We start from the raw sequence: 23,123 nt of genomic DNA, 5'->3' as shown, positions 1-23,123 counted from the left end.
GCTGGCTTCAAATGAAATGAGATGAGACAACTTTAATTACAACTTCCATACAACTTGTGTAACTTTTTTCACTCCATGTCTTTTTATTGATATATATCTGACGGGACAGTCCAATAAAAATGGCATGAAGTTGAATGTAACAATGGACATGGACTACACTTGTCACGCATTAGTTATTACAGCCGTCATACTGCACTACAAAAAAAAACCTCTAAAAAATATTGTTGTTATGAACTTGCTCCTTACATTACAGTAATGTAAAATAAGCGTAAAACATATTGTGAAATAGGCTTAAAACATGGACCCCACACATCTTATCTGTAAGACTCCAGCTTTCTATACTGTATTGGAAAAATGAAACATACACTATTACTGGTGCCTATGGCACACAATGGCACTATTTCTCTAGGATATTTTTGATACATCAGGTCTAGTATGTGCATGACCCAAATGTACAGGATGAATGGTAGCTCACTGGGTCCATGGGCTTGAATTTCTCAAAAATCTACATAGTGTTGGAAAACTGTGTCCTACGTTTATAGGTTAGGTCGTGGGGAAGAGACTTGGTTCAGAATTTTAAAGTCTTTCTAGGACAGTAAACTGGTTGGATATAGATTGTTTAAATCCCAGTTCTTTATTATGGTTATTCCCCTATTCTGGTAGATAAAGGAAAATTCCCCTAAACTAAAAACGCCCCATTCGGTACCTCAGATGAGAATCTGTTAATGTGATCTAAGGTCAAAGCACACATGTAGGTTATAAATGTATTACCTTACCATCTAGTGTCCCCTCTATCTCAGTTTAGAAAAACAAATTACCTTAATAGAATCCCTCACAGGCAAAGACGTGAAACATATCACCTAAGGTAAAACATTGTGGTTAAGAGGACTGGGACTTGGCAATACCTCAGTGTACACTAATATAATGTGACAATGCTATTATATTACGTATTTGCCATGTCACATCAGCAGTCCTCATCTGTGTAAATATGACACTGGAGAAAACTGCATTTCACCTTTTTACATCTGCACCGTACTGGTGATGAAATGTGATAAAAAAAAATATGGCTGGTATAATACACAAAGAGAACACAAATTATGTCTCGAATTTCAGTGAAATAGTTTTTGGCACTGCTATTATACAAATTGAAAGGCTAAGGAAAACAGCTTTCATTCTGTAGCCTGCTGTTACTAATACTAAGTATACCCAGGTCGCTGTTTTGCTGGTTGCCTTCAATTGCAGGAAAATAGCTTCCATACAACCTTGAATTAAGACAGAAAACATACCCCTCTCGTCTAAAAAAGCCACCGCTGGGGTACAGTACTTTGTGCAAAGACAGTTAATGGAAGTAAATAGGCGAGTTTTCTTTATACTACATTTAGTTGTTTTGATATTTGACTTAAATCCTTTTAGCAAAATTTTAGATATCAACTTGTAATAATACTAATAAAAAACAAGGAATGGTCTGGAAAATGGCTACAGATAGATTTCCTTTAAGACCTTTAGTGTAGATACATTTTTTAAGTATTTTCTTTTTGATATAAGCAATTTATTTAACTTCTCTTCCATTAAATGAATTAGTACATTTAGCTTGAGAGCATTCCTGACCCATAAGACTATGGAGTAATAGATGCAGCCTATTTATAGTTGTTGACCTTTTCAACTTGTATTTGATCATGACTGAAGCTACATCAGTTATATCTATACTAATACACTTATAATAGATTATAAAATACCTCCAGGGGCTCCTCAGCACTGACCCCATGCTAAGACGAAAGGAGAAGAGGCAGACAGTAGAGAGCTAAGAGACTGGTGAAGATCTATAAAATATCAGATCACTTAGCCATGACATCTCTTCAAATGTCTTTGTAGATGATATAATGCATGTTGTAGTCTTTGTCCTTCTTTTCATTGTAGTTGAAGTGTGTGCATTGCGCATTGCTGTAGGACCTACATTTGTGTCACTGGTTGAGTAATGCTTTTTAATTTCCCCACCATTCCTGGGGAAAGGGCAGGGGTGTAGCTATAGGGGACACCGACGTAGCAGTCACACCCAAGCCCAAAGTCCCTTCTGCTACATAAATATGGCGGTTTTATAAATGTCACTTGGTAGATGGGGGGTCCTGTTACAGATTTTGCATTGGGACCAGCAGCTTCATGTCATGCCTCTGGACTAAGGAGACCTGTTTTGAAACCATATGTCTACCTGTTCAGCTTGTGGGTAGTGCTCATGAAAATACATGTTGTCTCTATAGATGGCTCCGTTCAATTTCAGAAATAATAGTGTAGGAACAAATTGGAATAAAATTAACGTAGTTATTGTAAGAAATATTCAAACATATACATAAAAGATATCTAACTCCTGTACTCTAAAGTTGTTCCCTATGCCTTTCTTAATGCAAGTGCAGGACATTGTTTTCTAGAACACCTAATGTCTATAGCATGGGTTAGCCATTAGAATGTATTGTTTGGAAAACATTATGTGAAATATTGATATTGGTAAATGCTGGATCATAGGAGGAATTTATTAATACTGGCATTTCATATGGCAGTCTTAATAGTAGGAAAAGTTGGAGTTCGATGGAAAACATTTATTAAGAGGCGAAAGCCTCTTAATAAATGTGTCATATCTTCCGACTGGGTCATACGCCACAATTGTGGCGCAATGACCAAAGCCATATGCCATCAGTCCCCCACCATCACCGATAAAATAATAAAAAAACTCACATATTCACCTCTGCACTCTTCTTCTCTCCTCCGGGTCCCTCATCACTGCAGTGTCGCTCGTACAAGGTCCTGACTCCAAGAAGTGCCAGCGTCCCAACATGCACTTTAACTTCATCAGTCCTGCATTGCATACAACGTCCTGATGCTGCCCAGCGTCATTACGTTGTATGAGCAGCGCTGGAGTGATGAGTGACCCGGAGGAGAGAAGAGGAGCGCAAAGGTGAGAAGCATTTATTTTTTATTTTTTTAATATCCAATGTGGAGAAGGGGGTAGTCTAATCAGAAAGGGGCAAGGTAGGGGTCCACTACTACAAAACAAAAGAATGCCACCATCTAAACATAAAAACCAAGCTTTGGCTAGTGCTGTAACTTTTAATTTACTAATATATTGTAGGGCTAATTTTATGTTTTTATTTTATCTCTTTAAGGTGTATGCAAAAGACTACCACAATGTTTCAATCTGGTCAAATTAAATAGAATAAAAACATGCATTTATTTAATTTCTGCAAATTAAATTTGTCAGTCTGGGCCTACTTTTATTAAATTATCACCTATATTTATGTTTTCCAATTAAAACAGTAAAACATAATCTTTTTTTTCTAATCTGTTGTAATTTTTTGATTGTAGATTTTTTAATTCTTTTCTCTGTACATGATTATGGAGGCAGCCATCTTGCCTAAGGCTATGTTCACATCTGCGTCAGGGCTCTGTTCCGACGTTCCGTCTGAGCTTTCCGTCGGAACGGAGCCCTGACTGACACAAACTGAATCGATAGGTTTCCGTTTCCATCACCATTGATTTCAGTTTGTCTCCGTTGTGCAAGGGTTCCGTCATTTTGATGGGATGAATACCCTAGTCGACTACGACTCTGATGCAGATGTGAACGAAGCCTAAGCTGCTGTTAACAGCATTTAGAGATAATCTTTACAGCAGCCACATGGACCATAAGAACCTGTAAACAGGAGGGGACCCATTGACTTCTATGGGAGAGTTTTCTAGGCATGCTCTGTGACCTGTGCAGCGATCACTGTGCAGAGAGGGGAGGAGGGGACGTGTGGACATGCCTCTGTCATAGCCTAATATTCTGTTGCTGATGGTAGACCTGGGGGCCTTTGTTAGGCGCCCAGCTGCCATAATAATCCATCAGACCCCACAATTGTGCTGCGGGGCACCGATGGGCTGACAGAGGCAGCCCCCTTCCTCTGTCAAATAGATGCCATGGTCGTTATGGACCATGGCAGCTAACAGGTTAAACTGTCGTGATAGGAGTTATCTCCGATCCCAGCAGTTGCGTCAGGAGTCAGGCTGTGTATAACAGCTGTACTCCTGCCACTGATCTCGTACAATACCAGTGAGATAAGAGTGATGGATATATCTGTCACAATGTGGGAACTAGCATACGCTAGTGGCGGATATATCTGTTGCTCATGGTTAAGTGTTCATCATTTTCTGATGACAAATTCCCTTTAACACTAATATAACAAGCATCCAAAATATAAAAAGTTATTTAGCCATATCGTATCCAGTCTTGTTTATACTCTACTAGACAATGCTAAAATAAAAGCCCTGGCTTCCACTATGTATATTGATGTATAACAAAAGTTAGTACTTGACAAATGATTTACCCAAAAAGTTTTAAACAATGCACCCAAGTAACAGGAGACAATCAAGAAGAAAAGAGTCTCCATTTACATGTCTAGGATCCTTACAGATACATGAACCATTCATTTTTCTAATATAATAGGACCTTGTGATTTTTTAAAAAGGGATGTCCCACTATGTCAACACCTATTAGGGCATATGGACATTGTATAGATAAGTCCGTAGCTCAGGGGAATTGTATGGCAAGATGTGACTTCCTCGGAGATATCAGCTATTCTGCAAAGATTTAAGACTCATAGCGATCTGATGATTACCGGATTCATTCTAAAAAAGAATTGTTGTGATAAGTCATCCTCTTTAAAAAAAAAACAGCAGGTTGTTATTGCAGATGTACTCTAAATAACCCATATTTTTCACATATTTCCTGATATATAAGATGGTAAAGCACATCCTTCTGCATTATTACACTAAACAAATACATTGATTCCAAACACAAAACGACATAATTTTGGAATATCCGATCAATTTGCATTTCTATAGTCATTTTTATGCTAACAGATAAACCAGCTGTTCCAATTTACAATGTAAAAAAATAAATATTAAATAATATATTACTTTGCATGTTGTCATATCTTTTTTGTTATCTGAAATGTGAGAAAGTGTTTCCTGTAATTGTCACAACATAATTAATCTAAACTATAAATATATTTTAGGTTACAAATACATTTTTGAAAATTAATTTCTATGTATACACTAAGGGATGTCATGTATGGGCGGAGAAATCGGTAGATTTCCCTTTATTTCTGCCTTATGATATTGGAGCACTTACCAGTCACTGTTGTGCATGAAAGAGAGTGATAAAATGGGGAGACTTAAGGCCCTTTTACACTGGCCAATTATCGGGCAAACCAGTGTTCACATAACGCTCGTTCCCGATTATTTCCCTGTGTAAACAGGGCAGTGATCAGCAGATGAATGAGCAAACGCGTGTTCATCAGCTGATTGTATAGTTTTAAATGTGTAAAATATTATCGTCGTCGGCAGAACGTCTCCGTGTGTAATCAGGGAAATACGCTGTTTACATGATAATAATGTATGGGGACGAGTGATTGTAGCAACGAGCGCCTGTCCTCATACCTAGCACCTTGGGAAAGGAGCAAACGAGCGCCGATGAACGACCTGTTTTGTTGACTGCCGCTAGTTGAACCGGCCAGGATTTGGCCGGTATAAAAGTACTTTTACTAAGGAAAATGAGCCACAAAAAAGAGCTGAATTAGTGCTTGCAGGACCTTCAGAAGTCTAGTAACCCTGAAGGGATAGAAGTAATCTGTAATGCCCTACCACTGAGATGGTGCTTTTGGAGGGTTCCTTGGAACCTGGTTAAGTGGTCCCCATTAAGGAACCATGAGGACCTGTCACCTTTAAAATAAGGATTTAATAGTTTTTAACGTCTTCAAAAAATGTAAAGATTTTGTCAGAGGTTATCCCAAGGTTAGATGGTTGAAAATTACTAGCCTAGACTATAAACATTGAATGTTGAACCACCCAATAGGGGTCATGTTATAGGTTTATCTAAGGTATAGTCAATCCTTCACAGCTATCTTACCACTGCTGTATCCTGTGACAAGGTTATAACTGTGAGTTATGACTGACTATACACTGGCAGATGTCTCAACAATGTCTGCTCAAAAAAAGATGATGCCTGTAGGTTGAATGTTCAAGTTTACGCTATCTATACATACAGAATATTATCGTATGGCAGATGTGTTCTTGTTCACAGTGTCTCAAACGTGACATTGAAATACTGTAGAAGTCAACTTGCAGTTTAATGAATTGACTTCTCTCCCATAGAAGAGTTTCTAGTCTCCGAACATACTTCATCATGTAATTTTTATTATACAACATGAAGGGTCCTACAAGACCTAATGTGCTGTACAGTACGTGCTATGTACGTTAATGGAGATTAATGCAACACATATTTCATAAAACCCTGAAAAATATCATCCATTTAGCTCACTCAGTGATTATTCTTAGTCATTCATAAATGTCCACAGTCCAGTCTCATGGTACATAGAGACAAACAACTACACTTGGCATAGTGAGATAGGGCAGATGAGTTTTAGGACAATACAGTATGTTCTATTGAAAATTTATAAATTGTGAATCTTTAGTACCATTGGAATCCAACACAAACTATTCTTTTAGATCAAAGAAAAACAATACACCTACATTGGTTTATCTACTAACGTGATTATGACATAATTGTATATAGAGAGGTTGATTTGAAAGCAGTGAGGCTTTTAAGAATTGCTCTCTTTATGGGCAAAGTAGCTGGATAATAGAGCATGGCAATGGTGGTGAAGTAAAATTTCCCTCTGAATTAATAGATATGGCAGCCTGTAATCTGCTTGTGGTGCAATAGACAGGCTGTTGTAAATATATTCTCCACCTGGTGATAAGCAATCATGGAAGATCTCTGGTCTATTGGATTATTCTTGCTTAAAAGTGAGCAACTCAACTAAGGCTGTGTTCACATCACCGTCACTTTCCGCTGAGGGGTTCCGTCTGAGGTTTCCATCGATTAACCCCTCAGTGGAAAGGCAAACGGAAACCTCAGCTTCCGTTTCCCTCACCATAGAATTCAATGGTGACGGAAACCTAGCTAATGGTTTCTGTCTGTCACCATTGTGACAGGGTTCCGTCGTTTTGATGCAATCAATAGCACAGTCGACTGTGTTATTAGTTCCGTCAAGAACAACGTAACCCTCTCACAATGGTGACAGACGGAAACCATTAGCTAGGTTTCCGTCACCATTGATATCAATGGTGAGGGAAACGGAAGCTTAGGTTTCAGTTTGCCTTTCCGTTGAGGGGGTTAACCCGACGAAAACCTCAGATGGAAGCCCTCAACGGAAGGGCAATGGTGATGTGAACAGGCCCTAATGGAAGTACAGTGAAACCTCTTTGATATAATTCTCCGAAATTACAGTAAAGCATGATCTTCTAGAGAGGTAATCGTCTCAAAAAAGAGGGACAATATACAAAAGAGATAAGGGAATTGCAAATATGTTGGAGAAAAATCTGATCTAGATCAGGGATGTCCTTCTCAAAAAGGTGGTCAACATATTTTTAGACATGTGGGGCAAGGTGACCAGCCTTGAAAAAAAAAAAACATACGTTTTTTTATACTCTGTCATGAGATGTCTAGGCTATATGTGTTTATGTGTAGCCACCCAGTGGTTGTGATGTGAGTTGCAGCCTTTCAAAGGTTTTATTAGCATGTCGCGATACTGTATTGAATTTGTTTCATGAGAAATTGGCGTCCTTAACCAAATTGAAGCAAAGATAATGGTGGACATATCCGTACTATGTTTGGCATGTGGTGCCTGGTCACTGTTCTTCCCTTGCTAACAGGTTATTTTCAAGGGGTTATTTACAGGGAGGAAGATGAGTAGTATAATTCTATTGCTACAATTAGAAAGGAACTACAGCTTGCACTATGTCTGGTAATAATTATGGGTATTATTGCCAGAAATATCCCAGTTAAGTAAAATGCAGACGGCTGACCCAGTTATTATAATTTTAACTATCATTAAGTTATAATTCACGTTAAAAAATTGTGAATGTTAAAATTTAGAAGTCCATGATTTTTGGGTACGTTGTCAGAAAAAGCAAAAACTGATATTGGCTGTCTCAGGTTTATCAAATATAAACCTACACTAAATGAAAATTACAGTCATTAAATCATTTTAAATCAATGCTTCCCGTATAGATGAACAGGGAAGATGGGAAAACAGGTTGTGATAATTGCTGAAAATGTGACACATGATGCATCACATACATCTGGAATCTGTCCTACCTTGGCAGAGCTTAGGGACATGATTGTATTCACATGAAAATTGACACCACTAAATGGCACATTTTTCTGGTGTGGAACTAACTACTGCTAAAATGTAGAACCCACAATATAACACTGGATAAAGCTAACACACAGATTTTACAATGTATAGTTAGGGAATGTTGTGCCAATTTTTTCGTTCAATTTTAACATTTTGAAATAAAATATTCTAATTACCATAACAAAAACTTTTCAAATGTAAGTAAAATGAACAAAGATTAACCTTTGACATGCACGCCCTTCATTGGTCATCATTGTGACTCATGTATAAATGTCATTCTCATTCTTCATCATGTCAAGAAAAATATGATTTCAAATACTTCACTTTGTAACATTTGATATAACATTTGAAATATTGTGACATATTATATTATCATTGGGATTAACCTAGCAGGTCAGTGCCCCAGCTATTGTTCAAACTCAACCTTTGCTCATTAGATTGTGCCCAAAAACAGAACACTAAATACCTTGTAACCTTATTAACATGTTCCTGGATCACTGTGACATCAAGAGACCGATGTAATAATAAAAATCAAAGTCAAGAACATACACTGTATATTAGTTTTAATCTTCCTCAAATGCTGAAGGAAAAATCTAACTTCTAAACTTTTAGTCTTCATAGTAGTTTGTATATTTAAGAGATTCTCTGAGACTGACAAATATAGTTAGAATATAAAACAACGTATAATATAATGTTATCGTGAAAACAATTGGTACTTATAGTTTGCATTATAAGTTGCACTTTTTTGCAGGGCGCACATCCATGAATAAGGAATGTATACACAGAAACTTACTGTAGATATGCTTTCCTTATTTACAAGCATGCTTCATGTATATGCCTATATCTCCATTGCCCCAATTCTGTTCCACAGAGTAGACAGGACATTTTAAGGACCTAGTGTGCTCATACACCTTTAGGGGTAAGAAAACTCCACCGTTATTCATGAATTTACCCCAACTTCATGTGTTGTTGATATAAAATTTGGCTTAAAAATTACTACGTGTTCACAAACACGGTGGATGTTTCATAGGGAATTATTCCAAACATGGATGGTCCCAGGACAAAAATCATTGTAACTGAAATCTTGGAGTAATTTGTAGTTGGGGGTTGAAATAAAAAAATATGGACCAACCCCCATAAAGATGTATTATGAAATTATTCAGTAAATAATCATGGGCTTATGTAAATTAAAAAAGTTTAAAATTGTGATCAAATGTGGACATGAATTTTAAAGTCAATCCACAGTCAAAACAGGATATAATAGAAAACAAAACTTTTTGCCTGACTACTATACAGCTTTACTCAAGTACATAAAATGCATGAAATCAGAAACAATTTATAAACTCCAAAACTTTTTATTCATATAATACTATACAATTTACCGTCCTTCAGATTCAATCTACTTGAAATGAAAAAAAAAAAATCTGCACTTACCTTTGGAGTTTGTCTTCATCACACATACATAGTAGGTTCTCATACAGCAATAACAAAAGCTTGTTCAAACAGCATAGAAATAGATGCAGCATGTATATATTGCATAATACATATTGTATCATTTTTGGCATTCTTAAAATTACTCTAATTTTAAATTCCATAGTCCCAGACCATTTTAATTTAAAGAACGCAGAATAAAATAGCTAGAAAAAAGTCAGGTCACGTCTCTATAAAGTGAATATTTTCCTTCACTACCTTCTCTTTCAAATTTTAATGTGCCCCTCAGGAAATGGAAAATGGCTGTGGAAATATGGTTTTAAAATTAAGTTAAAATTTGAAAAGTAAAAACATTCTACAGCACAGACAAGTGAAATACGGAATCATTTCATTTGAATATATTCTTAATAAGTCATCTACTGTATATATTCACTAAACCTACCTAACAAGATTTGCCAATTATTTCAAGGTATAATATTTATAACCTTTAAATTAAAATGCTAAATGTTAAAGGAAGGGTAAATAAATGAGACATTATTTAAGCAGCACAATAGCTGACTAGTGCTCTAACGTTTTGAATTATTAGTATATGCAAAGAATCTTTACTTACACATTTTTATCCATAACTCTATACTTAGGCCTCATGCACACTTCCGTACGGCCGCTAATGACGGATCTATGAAACACGGACCGCAAACGGATAGCTTCCGTGTGCAGTCCGTTGTTTCAATAGACCAAATGAATGAAAAGGCCGAGACTGTACCGTCAAAAACGGACAGTAGTAGAACCTGTCCTATTTTTGTCGTAACGGCCACACTGTTCCGTTAAAACAATGGAAGTGTGCATGGCCCATTGAAATGAATCTGTCAGGGTGCTATTAGTTTAAAAAAATTAATAGCACCCTGAAGAAAATAACTGAAGTGGGCATGAGGATATGATGCAAGTTTGTACTGCTGTCATTGATATAAAGTATAATAGTGGGCTGGTTATTTATTTACTACACAGTATTATATAACTATAACTCACAGATCTAGACAGCAGTTTCAGATTTTGCCTACAGCTTTAATGCTCTCAAGATAATCAACCACCATAATACTCACGGTCATTGCACAGAGTTCCACTAAATGAAGTCATGCTGCAGTCACAATTAAATCCATCCCATTGTTGTAAACAGACGCCCTGGTTTGCACAGGAGTCTTCTTGGCAGGTTGTGCTTGGACCTGTAAATGACATAAAAAAAATTGGACTTGCCCTTTGAGTATCACAAAAACTTTTAAACACATGTTCACGTACAGTAGTTGCCAACATCTCTGTTTGTTTGTATACAGAACCTAAACATGTTGCCACTTCCACCATTGTTACTTGCGAGATGTATACCATGGATGTGAAAGGGTTAAGAACTTAATGTAATAGCTTGACCTAATTAATTCAGTTTTAACATTGTCCTGTAAAGAGTGTTCGCTCAAAGAAGCAACGATCTGAAATGAAGTTAACTTAGATATCTATTGCCTAATGCATCCTCTTACATGCTCCTTTTACTTGAAATGTAACTACAGTGATAGAAAAACAAAACTCAAAGACAGAAAAATCACAAATCTCCCACCCTGACATTTACTTATTTGTGGTTCCAAGACGTGGAGCTCTCTGAATTTCTCTGATATGGTTCTTCCAGGTCATGACAGTTTCGGCGTATAGTCAAAGTCTGACCTATCCTTTGTATAAGGATTTACCTCCTCTGCTTTAAAGCATAGATAATTTCTGTATAGAAAAACATGGACTAGACCAGGGCCCCTGTCAGTATTAGGCAAACCTGGGTATAGACCAGGGCTTATTGGGCTTGGGGAAATATGGTCATCAAAGTAAACATTCTCTAAGCTTATTAAGCCACAGTTCGGATAGGCACTAGTTCACTGTGGCTCTTGCCAAAAGGCCCATATACACTTTGAGCTGGCCCTAGAATGGATCAGAACATAACTATGTGCAGGTAGTTTATCTTGATCCAGAGGAAAGAAACCATATAGACCTTTGAAATCTCTTTGGGGTCCAAAGAAAGTATGACTTTGATGGATATGAGACTGAGCCTTAAGCTGGCCTATGTCAGTAGAAGAGGGACAATGCTTTTTTTCATGGGAGATAAGCAGCTTCCAGAAGGGTCTCAAGTGTCATCACCTTTTGCCATTGAAATAAACATGCATGTTCGGCTGAGCTAAGCATGCATGTTTATGGTGGAGTCGGCAAAAATAGCTGGTGGCCCAACGAGTGTTTGCCCAACAGATATTTCATGAGTATGAGTGTCTTTTTTTGGTTACAGGCTAAATTTTTACTTTTAGTAAACCAGAGATTTAATCAAAGAAATGGGCAGTTTGAATAAAAATATATATATATATGAACATGTTTTATAGAAAATGTATGTGCATGTGTTTAAAATATTAAAAACTAATAATAAATAGAAAAAGGGTTTTACTGGATGTTGGCAAGTATTGATTTCCATGCTTTTCCGATCCCATGTGTTGTTTTGTTATCTCGTGTATTGATGTGTTGGCATGCCCAACAGTGACATAAAAGGGACACACAATTCTATTCTACCTCATAACTGGATCATTGTAAAATACAGAAACTAGAAGGGGATGATCAAAGAAGTAAAGCAGTCACTATACACATATTGTCAAGACTGAAAGCACTTATGCAAAATTTATGCTAATTAGGAAGAATTGTATTCAGATGTTTCAGAAAGGAAGAAAGGAAAACGTTTATAGAAGAGGAGACACTCTAATGCACAAATCTAAGGATATTTGAAGGATTCATCGTGTGCATTGGGTTTTCAGTCTTGTATTCAACACACAGGGCAGTCTACCTTGCAAGTCAGCTTTCATCAATGCAACTTTTGAAGGCAAAATAATAGCAAAAAAGGCAAAATATAAAAATGTTAGTAAGCAATAATAAAATGGAAGCAAGCATACATTAAGCAAAGTGAAGAAAAAAGCCAAAAAATAAATAAATTCATAAGCGACATGCAAGCTTTTAAATAAAGAAATGGCACATAATAAAAACAAATGACAAGTAGCACTCACAAATTTTGAACCAAGACAAAATGAGAAAATGGCAATTTGCAAGCATTTTACTGCAAATATAAAGGTTAATTGAGCTGATGATATGTAATGAAGAAAAATTAAAAGTTTTTTCCTTGATTGGAAATAAATGCATTAGGAAACTGAATGCATGGTTGCACCCTGACTAGCCATTTGTCATGTTTAGATAGTGTGTATTCTACGCTTCTTAACACAGATTACCCCCACTCCAATTTCCACTTACAGTGACTGGCTCAATTAAGACCATAACCCATATTAAGGTCACGAATGACCTTTTCAATCAATTATGGAAGAAACACATCTTTACTCCTGTTTTAATGAAGTATCCACTAGGCATGCTTGTCGTTTTATTTTCTACTCGGTAGTTGAGATTTAAAAAAGAATTTTAAAAGACATTGGGGACGTAAATGAGGCTGGGAAGTTTCTATTAAATTGACATTACTGTGTGCAATACAGTGTTGTTGTGTTTAATTAGGGGTGTCTAGTATCCCCGGCAGTGGACAAATAAGGGAATAGGGATTAGGCATATCTACCGGCGGATAAATATTAATTTCAAGTAGAAACACAACAACACATAAACATTAGATAAGAACCACATCAATGGGGTGATGACGAATATCATTTTTATTTTTATTTAATCTAGATGGGGCCAACATTTTGTGGTGATTACTTATATAATATATCCTTTTGAGGCTTGGAGCTCTATTTTTGTATACAGAGCTCTAAATTACCTTGCTGCCAATCCCCTGCTGCCCCCAACACAGTAGTTAAAAAATACAATTCCACCAAATACATTTACCACTAGAGGGCGCTAATCTGCAGGGTATGTCATAATTGTCCAGCAGATGAGGGCCCTCCTCTGGGGCCAGCACATATCTCTAGAACAGGGCCCCCTGACTCCCGTCCTACTTTCTCTTGCTTGTGCTGCTCTCCGGCCATTATTTGACGAGGTTGTCGGGAATAGGTAAACAGCCAGGCTCGCTGTTTCCAGAAATCACATAGAAGTGAATAAGAGTTACGGACACAGCGTAGTACGGGGAACTATGCTATATCCAGAACTTGAAAGTAAGGAAAACAGCATAGCTCGCTGTGCTACTCTGTTTCCGTAGCTCCTATTCACTTCTATGAGATTTACAGAACCAGCGCAGCTCATCGTGCTCAGATGTTTCAGTACTCTCGACCACCTCATCAGTCATTAGCCAGAGAGCAGTGGGAGCGGGACAAAGTAGGATGGGGTGGTCAGGGGGCCCTGTTCTAGAAATAGGTGCGTGTCCCAGAGGTGGGACTCGCATCTATTGGACATTTTCTGCATATCCTTAGGATATGCCATAAATGTCCAAGATGGGAAACCCCTTTAAATTCAACAACTTATCTGTCTTCAGAAGTATCTACACTCCCCCTAGTGTAGGCTGCTGGCAGAAATAATCTTATAATTTTTTTTTCTCTGGCTATTTGAAGGGAAGCAGAGGGGTTTAGAACACTTAGGTTTTGTTCAGAAATGCAGAATTTCTAAAACTTCAATCACTTTCATTATATGAAATCCACACCGAAAATCTGCAACAAATCTATAGCATCTGACCATACCCTGAAGTATCTTGTTTAAAATATTTATTATCTTCTTAATTTTATCAGTGTGTTTAGCACAAACTATTTTCATCCTATTTCACCTGCCAGTGTCTCTTTGATGGCCATTCTACACAGTAACTTCAGACCCACAATGGCAAGGCACATCCATAGTCACATGACGTAACGTAATGTAACGTTCCGTTGTGCCCATATTACTGCATTGCGTTGCACAATATGTATGTATGTAAGTTGATGCAAATATAATGTGTTGGTCACAAAAAGTTGAAGCTAATTGTAATTTCATCACAATGTAACTGCACTTTTTGAAAAATGTACGTGGCTTTGTAAAAGGTAATGGCGCCACCAGTGGCTTGACAAATTTACAATAATTTGCGCCATAAACTGGCCTAAATTATGGTGCAAATCTATGCCAGCCCATAACTGACATAGATTTCGCATTACTGGTACACGGACGGCCAGAGAGAAGCATAATTTATTAAGAGCAATGCGCCTCTCAAAAAATTTGTCGCATTTTACTCCAACTTTCTTTATATTTGGATAGGCGTATGAAATTCCAATCTTGATAAATATTCTCTATGCCTTTTAGTGCAGAAATTATTGTATATATTAACAATTCCTACATGTCTTTGGCCACCTTATGTGAAATGGGATCTGGCCTAAGAAGAGTATAGTCCCCATATCATGTACTTGCTCTATAGTTTGGACTGTTAGATTATTTTCTCATTTACCGTAGTGTCAACAATCAAAGGCTCGAGCATATCTAAAGTGGAAACCTGAGTCTACATTCACATAGCTTTGGGAAATTGTTATACATTTGATGTTGAGTCTTTTATTAGATTGCTGTGTAGGAAGTGTTAATGTGTGGGTGAATATGTTTTCCTTGCACAAAAAGGTACATTACATCCTTTAAACTAACATAGCACATAAAGATCAATGTAGCTAAATTAGCTGATCCAAAAACATTTATTTTACTGCCAATAGAGAATTAAAAGTAAGTTGAAATATTGCAGCTTTTCTCTTCCATTAGATATTAACTGGTAAGGTCCATGTAAATCTCTCTCACAGTAATATACAATACTTTCAGAAAATACCAAAAAGAGACCACCTTGATTTAGTATTTATTAAAATACACCGTGCCTTCCATATTTTGTATACTACCATATTTGTATTATACCCACTAAGAGAAGACTCTTTTTTAGGGTGGACAAACAGTTTAGAAAGAAATTCAAGATTAGGCACACAAACAGTGAATTTAAAAGTAAATGTTAAAGGTCTGTATTTTTTTTAACAGAACTTCAGAAAAAGTGCCACTTGTTTCTGGTTTGTGTCTGGTATTGCCACTTAAGGCCAAAAGTAATGATCAAATTGGGCCCCCTAATATGGTTCCGGATTTTGCCCCTCGGGACAAAAGTGCCTGGTGTTTGTTTCCCACTTCACATTTCCATGAAGATGGGGCAATTCCCCACCCCTTGCTTTCTAACAATGCTGTTCTTCTGGAGGGGGGTAGTCCTGCACAGGCTCTCGCCAGACAGTAGTAACAAAATGCGACAAGCCAGGGGAGGGTCCGCTCCCTTCATTGGCCTCATAGCAGCCACATGGTTTTCCACTATAGTAGGTATGTTCTTGAGGCTGAACTGCAATACCAGACAGAACCTAAGGGCACATTCAGACTAGTGTATATCTCGTCAGTGTGACGGCCGTTAAAACAACGGCCATAACACGGACTCATGTATTTCAATGGGGCCGTTCACACGACCGTTATTTCAACGGAGTGTGTGAAGAGTCTGTGACAAAATAGGACATGTCCTATTTTCCTGCGCGTCACGCATCCCTCCATAGACTCTAGTCTATGGGAGATCAGTGACAACGCATCCCACACGGGTGCACCTCGGATGTGAAAAACTGCAATTTTTCACATCCGAGGTTAGCTATACTCCTCTGAATGTAGCCTAAGGCTAAGGGTGATGCTAATTGTGTAAAAATCTCATACAGCATTACATGTCAGAGGCAAACTAGGTATCTGTACTGTTGGGTTGTAATCATGGGCCTAGTGTCTGTACAGTAGCACAGCCTCCCCTTACCTAATGCAGTTGAATCTACAAGGGAGACCCATTCTTAATCTGTAGCTGTAGCCACTTTACTTTTATATAATATGATACAATGTCATATTATATCTATTATATTTAAAATATATTTTTTCTGCATTTTTGTGTAGTCTGTCAGTAAGTCTAAGATGTTGCAGAATTCATCTATGAAGCATCGGAGCTGTGAGCTTAACATATTAGTCTTTCTGGATACAGTCTTGGGCCGTAGTGAACTTATGTTTATTCCTCAATGAAAAAATATATGTGCATGAATAGTAAATTTTGATGTTCATGACTTCAATTAAAATAACTATCTTGTTTTATATTTCAAGAATATGCTTAGAATTAGCCAGCCAGTTAAGAAAAAAATTGAAAAGTCGTTCAGTACTGCGATCAACATGCTCCAACAATGTCAGACGAGCATAAAAGATAGATTTCCTCCAAAATAACTGTTAAGAAACAGCTTGTTTAATGCACAACATCTGCCTCTATGTGATCTCTTTGTAAAGTTTGGTGTTTATGATTTTGGAGTCCTAGCATTTTAAATAATAATGTCTCATTGGCATAATTACTTGCAGAAAAAAAGTTCGGCCAGCTAAATTATAACCATTAGGAAGAAAATGGCAGAAGGAAATGACGGCTTTTATATGATTAAAAGAGCTTTCCTTCATCCCTGCATCCAGGACACATGGTAATGTATTGAATAGTGGAAGAATGTTGATCATTTGTCAGATATTTTTGAGCCTTCGTTTTATTTGAATAACATTTTCTTTGTTGGCTACGGAACATATTGTGCATTTTGAAAATGTACTCAATCCCCCTCACTAACTATTATCTAACCCATGCAGATCCAGACATTTTTAATCTACATAATATTTATCTAGCTACCTAATATCCGGTGTAGTATATATCTTTGATGTCATATAATACACACTAGCAGTGCATAATTATCAGTACTGGACTGATATTTTAGAAGCCAGTAGGCACAGATTTTTTGGCAACCAGGGGTGTAACTACAGCATGCTGGGCCCCATGCCACATTTGATGGGTCTCCCACAAGCATGGACCCCCCAGATCAGACCCCTAATTAAGACTCCAGATCAAAAAAAGCATTTACTCACCATTCCTCGCTCCTCTTGTCTTCAGGGCCAGGTACACAGGGCTCCCCTGCCACATCAGGCCCATGGTTTATGCCGCGGTGAATACAAGGTCTTAACATCGGGAAGTGTAGGGACTTTATAAAGTATATAAGGTATTGTGTGGGTGCGGAAATAGGCGCACGGAGGGACAGGTCAGAGTTTTTAATGGGATCCGCGTCCTGAGAATGCGGACCCAGTTGAAAACGGCGCTCGCTCTGGGATCCAGGGCTGGCTCCGTTTCTCTTTAGTCTTGGTTGCGCTTACGCCACTGCTGGCACCTTACACTCCTGATCAGTTAGGCCACACCTTAAGTCATTTATGTCTTTAAGTTGCTTGTCTGTTTTTAACGCTATAAAGCAAAACATTGAGGTGTACTTCTTAAAACATCTAGCACCCCTGCAGCCTTGCCCTTGTCTATCCCTGGGTGATCTCCTTTCTTTCCTTCCGACAGCACTGTAAGTGCCTAATTTGCATATAATTATACATGAATTACATATAACAGCACACGTTTCCAGTGTATTCATATGTATATCTTCCAATTCTATCAGTGCCGCACTGTAAACCTCATCATTATTTTATTTTTTTACAAAATCGTATTCTATCAATAAGATTCACAAATTGTACATCTTCCGAACAAATGGAAGAGAGTACATTATCAGGGAGCGTACACCCAGAATGAGAAAAAAAAATGCTTTTTTTGTCTTTACTCCTGACAAAGCTTCACCGGGAGGCAGCGATATACGTGGGGCAGACTCCTTGCTACAGCTTTCTCAGGTCATATATATATATTTCTATCCATATTTCACATTGATTGTTCTCTATACACAATGCTCAAAATATTTTTATTTATTTATTTTTAAAATTTTTGTAAATCTAGGTACTCATGATGCCATATTGCTGAGGCTAAATTTTGTCCATTTTACATAGGATATAGAATTCATGAGCTTTAGTGATATTGCCTGCCAATTCCTTTTGTATTATACAGGTGTGATATGTATTACTATATGTACCATTGGGAATGGTGTGATTCTTTGGGTATATCATTGTATTTGTTAACTAGATCTACAGTCTAGTCTTTAATATTTCAACTGATATATTATTACTATACTATATCATACTATATACTATTATGTCTTATTACAGATGGTTTGTGTTTTAGCGTATCCTGTATTACATTACATGGATCAATTCTTTGTGTGTTTTAGATGTTTTTAAAGTTTTGTATCTAATAAAAAAAATTGTTTTTCATTATAAGTGTGCGCTCCTTGATAATATGCTCTCTTTCATTTGTTCGCTAGCTATATATACTTTTACACATTTTTTGTAGCACCCCAATACATATTTTGTTTTAATGGTGCCCATACAAGCTTTTAAATTGTACATCTTAACATTCATATTCAAAGCTCTGTGGGTTTCGGTTTGCAAAAAGAGTGCCATTTTTATAACGTTCAGGATTCCTCTCTTTATTGATATCTTACAGCATGTGGGTGCCAAATGGCATTCTGCCAATAATTTGTATGGGTAATTGAAATTTTCCTGTAAAAGGGATTCAACAGTGGGCAGCATTATTCATATCTTTGTTGAGCCCTTTAAGCATATGTTATTAGGAATGATTGAAATTAAAATATAATATTAATAAGTGAATAATTGAATAAATGAAAAATCACAATATATTTGGTCAACTACATATACTTGTTAGGGGTCCCTAAAGGCTTTAGACAATCCCTCATTTTTAGAAGAGTACCTTGATAATTAGCTGATCCCACAGTGTACCCCAGCTGAGACCCACAGCGATGAGCTGTAATCTGTGGAAAACCTGGCAGTAGGTGTACAATTTCCTTGCAGCGCCACCACAGGGAAAAATTAAGTATTACACAGTGCCCATTCAAATTAATAGGTTGTATGTGTAATGCAGGACAGGACAGGTCCTCCAAACAGGAGATGCTTTTTCTAATCGCTTTCCACTCTGGTCACGAGATAAGGGCCCTGAACATGGGATCCCCCTCTATTAACTCAGAATTCAAATACATATAAAAAAATTCTAAACTAAACAATCCTCTTTACAAGAGGAAAAGAATAAAGAAGGAAATACTTCTCCGCTTTTGCTGCACCAACCGCTTTGGACAATCCATTTTTATAGAAGGGTCCATCACTGGAATCCTTAAAGGCTTTAGACAATCCCTAATTTCTATAAGGGTACCTTGATAATTAGCAGACCACACAGTGTCCTTCTACTCGGAAACTCAGTGACCAACTTTAATCTGTAGTAAAATCCAGCAGCAAGTGTTTAATTCTCCTGCAGCACCTCCACAGGGGTATTCAAGTATTACACAGTTATTGGCCTTTGTGTAATGCACAGACGTGAAGGGTTCTATGGAGCCAGAGATGTTGCTTTTAGCTTGTTCCCACACTAGCTAGCAGATGAAGGTCCCTAAATTATCTCACATTTCCCTAATACATTTTTTTTAACCAGAAAACTCCTAAAAATGTGTCTCTTAATGTTTGTCATGGTTGTTTATAAACAGCATCTATTCACTGTGTAGAGCTGTGAGGCATATCACTATGGCCGACTTCCTGAGATTTCCGACAAGAGACATACTGTATAATGCAGATATTATTCTGTGACAAACATTAAAGTCTATGTAAACCTTTGAATGGCATTCTTTTTAATGAATAGTTCAGTGTGATTTGTGCAACTTTATAAATAGTTTTTATTAAAAAATATTTTTACTTTTTGAGACACAGCTGCTCTGTATTCTCTATGCAGAGCAGCTGTATTGTTCACTAAATCCTGTTCCCGTTAGTTCCGCTTCAATTTAGATGTCATAGATTACAGGTGGATCCTGTGTGTTTCCGCTTTCACTACTTAGATGTGATAGATTACAGATTGACCCTGCATGTCAGAAACACACAGGACCCGTTGTCACTGAACCCGCTAGATCCGCGGGACTGACTGATTCAGGTTATAGTGAAAGAGACAGCTGCTCTGCATAGAGAATACAGAGCAGCTCTATCTCAAAAAGTAAAAATCATTTAAAATAAAATCTAATTATAAAGTTGCACCAATCACGCTGACTGACATTTTTATTTTAAAAAAAAAAATGCCATTCCAAGGTTTACATCACCTTTAAACTGGAATACAGGACTTCAGATGGCTTCTGCTCGTCTTTGTCTCTTTCCTTGACAGGGACAGAAGAGCTTTATCAGAAGACATTTGAAGGCTTTATGTTGGGAAATAAGAATTGCATGCCAGTTTATTTTTATCTCATAGACGGAGATCAGTGGGGGCAATAGGAATCCACTCAGGTAGAAAATCTATAGATTTAGGGTCATCTCAAAGAATAACCCTATTCTTTAGAGTCTTAGCCTTTAGTTACAATAAAAAGATAGAGATTTATAATGCAATTCTCTTCTGGTCTCCAGTGTTAGGTATTTCACTTTTAAGTATGTATTCCCCGGTGAATGAAAAGGAAGGAAATAAACGAAAATACAATTAATTTCTTATTGTACGATTCAAGTTCAACACTCAATAATACCTTTAATTCTTGCCATGTAGTGATCTTATTGTATGTGCATCTCCCATAAATTTTACATGTTGTATGAGTATCTCCTATAAGTTTTACATGTTATATGAGTATCTCCTATAAATTTTACATGTTGTATGTGTATCTCCCATAAATTTTACATGTTATATGAGTATCTCCCATAAATTTTACATGTTGTATGTGCATCTCCCATAAATTTTACATGTTGTATGAGTATCTCCTATAAGTTTTACATGTTATATGAGTATCTCCTATAAATTTTACATGTTGTATGAGTATCTCCCATAAGTTTTACATGTTGTATGAGTATCTCCTATAAATTTTACATGTTGTATGAGTATCTCCTATAAATTTTACATGTTGTATGAGTATCTCCCATAAATTTTATATGTTGTATGTGTATCTCCCATAAATTTTACATGTTGTATGAGTATCTCCTATAAATTTTACATGTTGTATGAGTATCTCCTATAAATTTTACATGTTGTATGAGTATCTCCCATAAGTTTTACATGTTGTATGAGTATCTCCTATAAATTTTACATGTTGTATGAGTATCTCCCATAAATTTTACATGTTGTATGAGTATCTCCTATAAATTTTACATGTTGTATGAGTATCTCCCATAAATTTTACATGTTGTATGAGTATCTCCTATAAATTTTACATGTTGTATGAGTATCTCCCATAAGTTTTACATGTTGTATGAGTATCTCCTATAAATTTTACATGTTGTATGAGTATCTCCCATAAATTTTACATGTTGTATGAGTATCTCCTATAAATTTTACATGTTGTATGAGTATCCCCCATAAGTTTTACATGTTGTATGAGTATCTCCTATAAATTTTACATGTTGTATGAGTATCTCCCATAAGTTTTACATGTTGTATGAGTATCTCCTATAAATTTTACATGTTGTATGAGTAACTCCTATAAATTTTATATGTTGTATGTGTATCTCCCATAAGTTTTACATGTTGTATGAGTATCTCCCATAAATTTTACATGTTGTATGAGTATCTCCTATAAATTTTACATGTTGTATGAGTATCTCCCATAAGTTTTACATGTTGTATGAGTATCTCCCATAAATTTTACATGTTGTATGAGTATCTCCTATAAATTTTACATGTTGTATGAGTATCTCCCATAAATTTTACATGTTGTATGAGTATCTCCCATAAATTTTACATGTTGTATGAGTATCTCCCATAAATTTTACATGTTGTATGAGTATCTCCTATAAATTTTACATGTTGTATGAGTATCTCCTATAAATTTTACATGTTGTATGAGTATCTCCCATAAGTTTTACATGTTGTATGAGTATCTCCTATAAGTTTTGCATGTTGTATGAGTATCTCCTATAAGATAAGTTTTGCATGTTGTATGAGTATCTCCTGAAAGCTTAACATTTTGTATGAGCATCACTATTAAGCTTGTCATTTAGTACAAGTATCTTCCATAAGCTTGACCTTTTGTATGTGCATCTGTCATAAACTTGTCATGACATATTTGCAACTCCCGTAAGCTTGATTTATTGTATGTGCATCTTCTGTAGGCTTGACATGTTTTATCTTCATCTCCAATAGGTTTGACCTGTTTTACATGTATCTTCCATCAGCTTGTTTTATTGCATGTGCATCTCCCGTAAGCTTGACATGTTGAATATGCATCTTCTCCAAGCTTGTTATCTATATCTATCTCCCATAGGTTAATAATGTTGTTTGTGCAATGTCTGTAAGCTATGTTTTGTCTGTGTATCTGTCGGGGACTGTTTTACAATATTTTATTTCAGGGGCAAATGCTGAATTTTTAAAGGGGGGGGGGGGGGCGGCTGCATTGGTGCACGTAGTGGAGACAGCAAAATGCCAACCCATTATACAGACTGTTCAGCAATTTGCCGACAATTGACGCACTGGTAGATACCTAATATTCCTGGTTGTTTAGGATTGTGCAGGAGTTAATAGAGGTAGTTTAGAGCCGAAAAAAGTTACACATAATTTAATTATATTTA

The 23,123-nt window shown here is 36.7% G+C and overlaps 1 protein-coding gene across 12 annotated transcripts in view; it reads right to left on the bottom strand.

The window, feature by feature from the left end:
* Nucleotides 1-23,123, bottom strand: part of NRXN1 (neurexin 1) — a 1,175,924-nt gene that overhangs the window by 481,881 nt on the left and 670,920 nt on the right. For all 12 annotated transcript variants that reach the window (XM_075863167.1, XM_075863168.1, XM_075863178.1 and 9 more), the window contains one exon: nucleotides 10,760-10,879. In XM_075863167.1, the coding sequence (XP_075719282.1) occupies nucleotides 10,760-10,879 (120 nt within the window). The remainder of the gene's footprint in view (nucleotides 1-10,759; nucleotides 10,880-23,123) is intronic.

Source organism: Rhinoderma darwinii, chromosome 4 (genome assembly GCF_050947455.1).
Source record: "Rhinoderma darwinii isolate aRhiDar2 chromosome 4, aRhiDar2.hap1, whole genome shotgun sequence".
NCBI lineage: Eukaryota > Metazoa > Chordata > Amphibia > Anura > Rhinodermatidae > Rhinoderma > Rhinoderma darwinii.
This window is presented reverse-complemented; position numbering and strand designations above follow the sequence as displayed.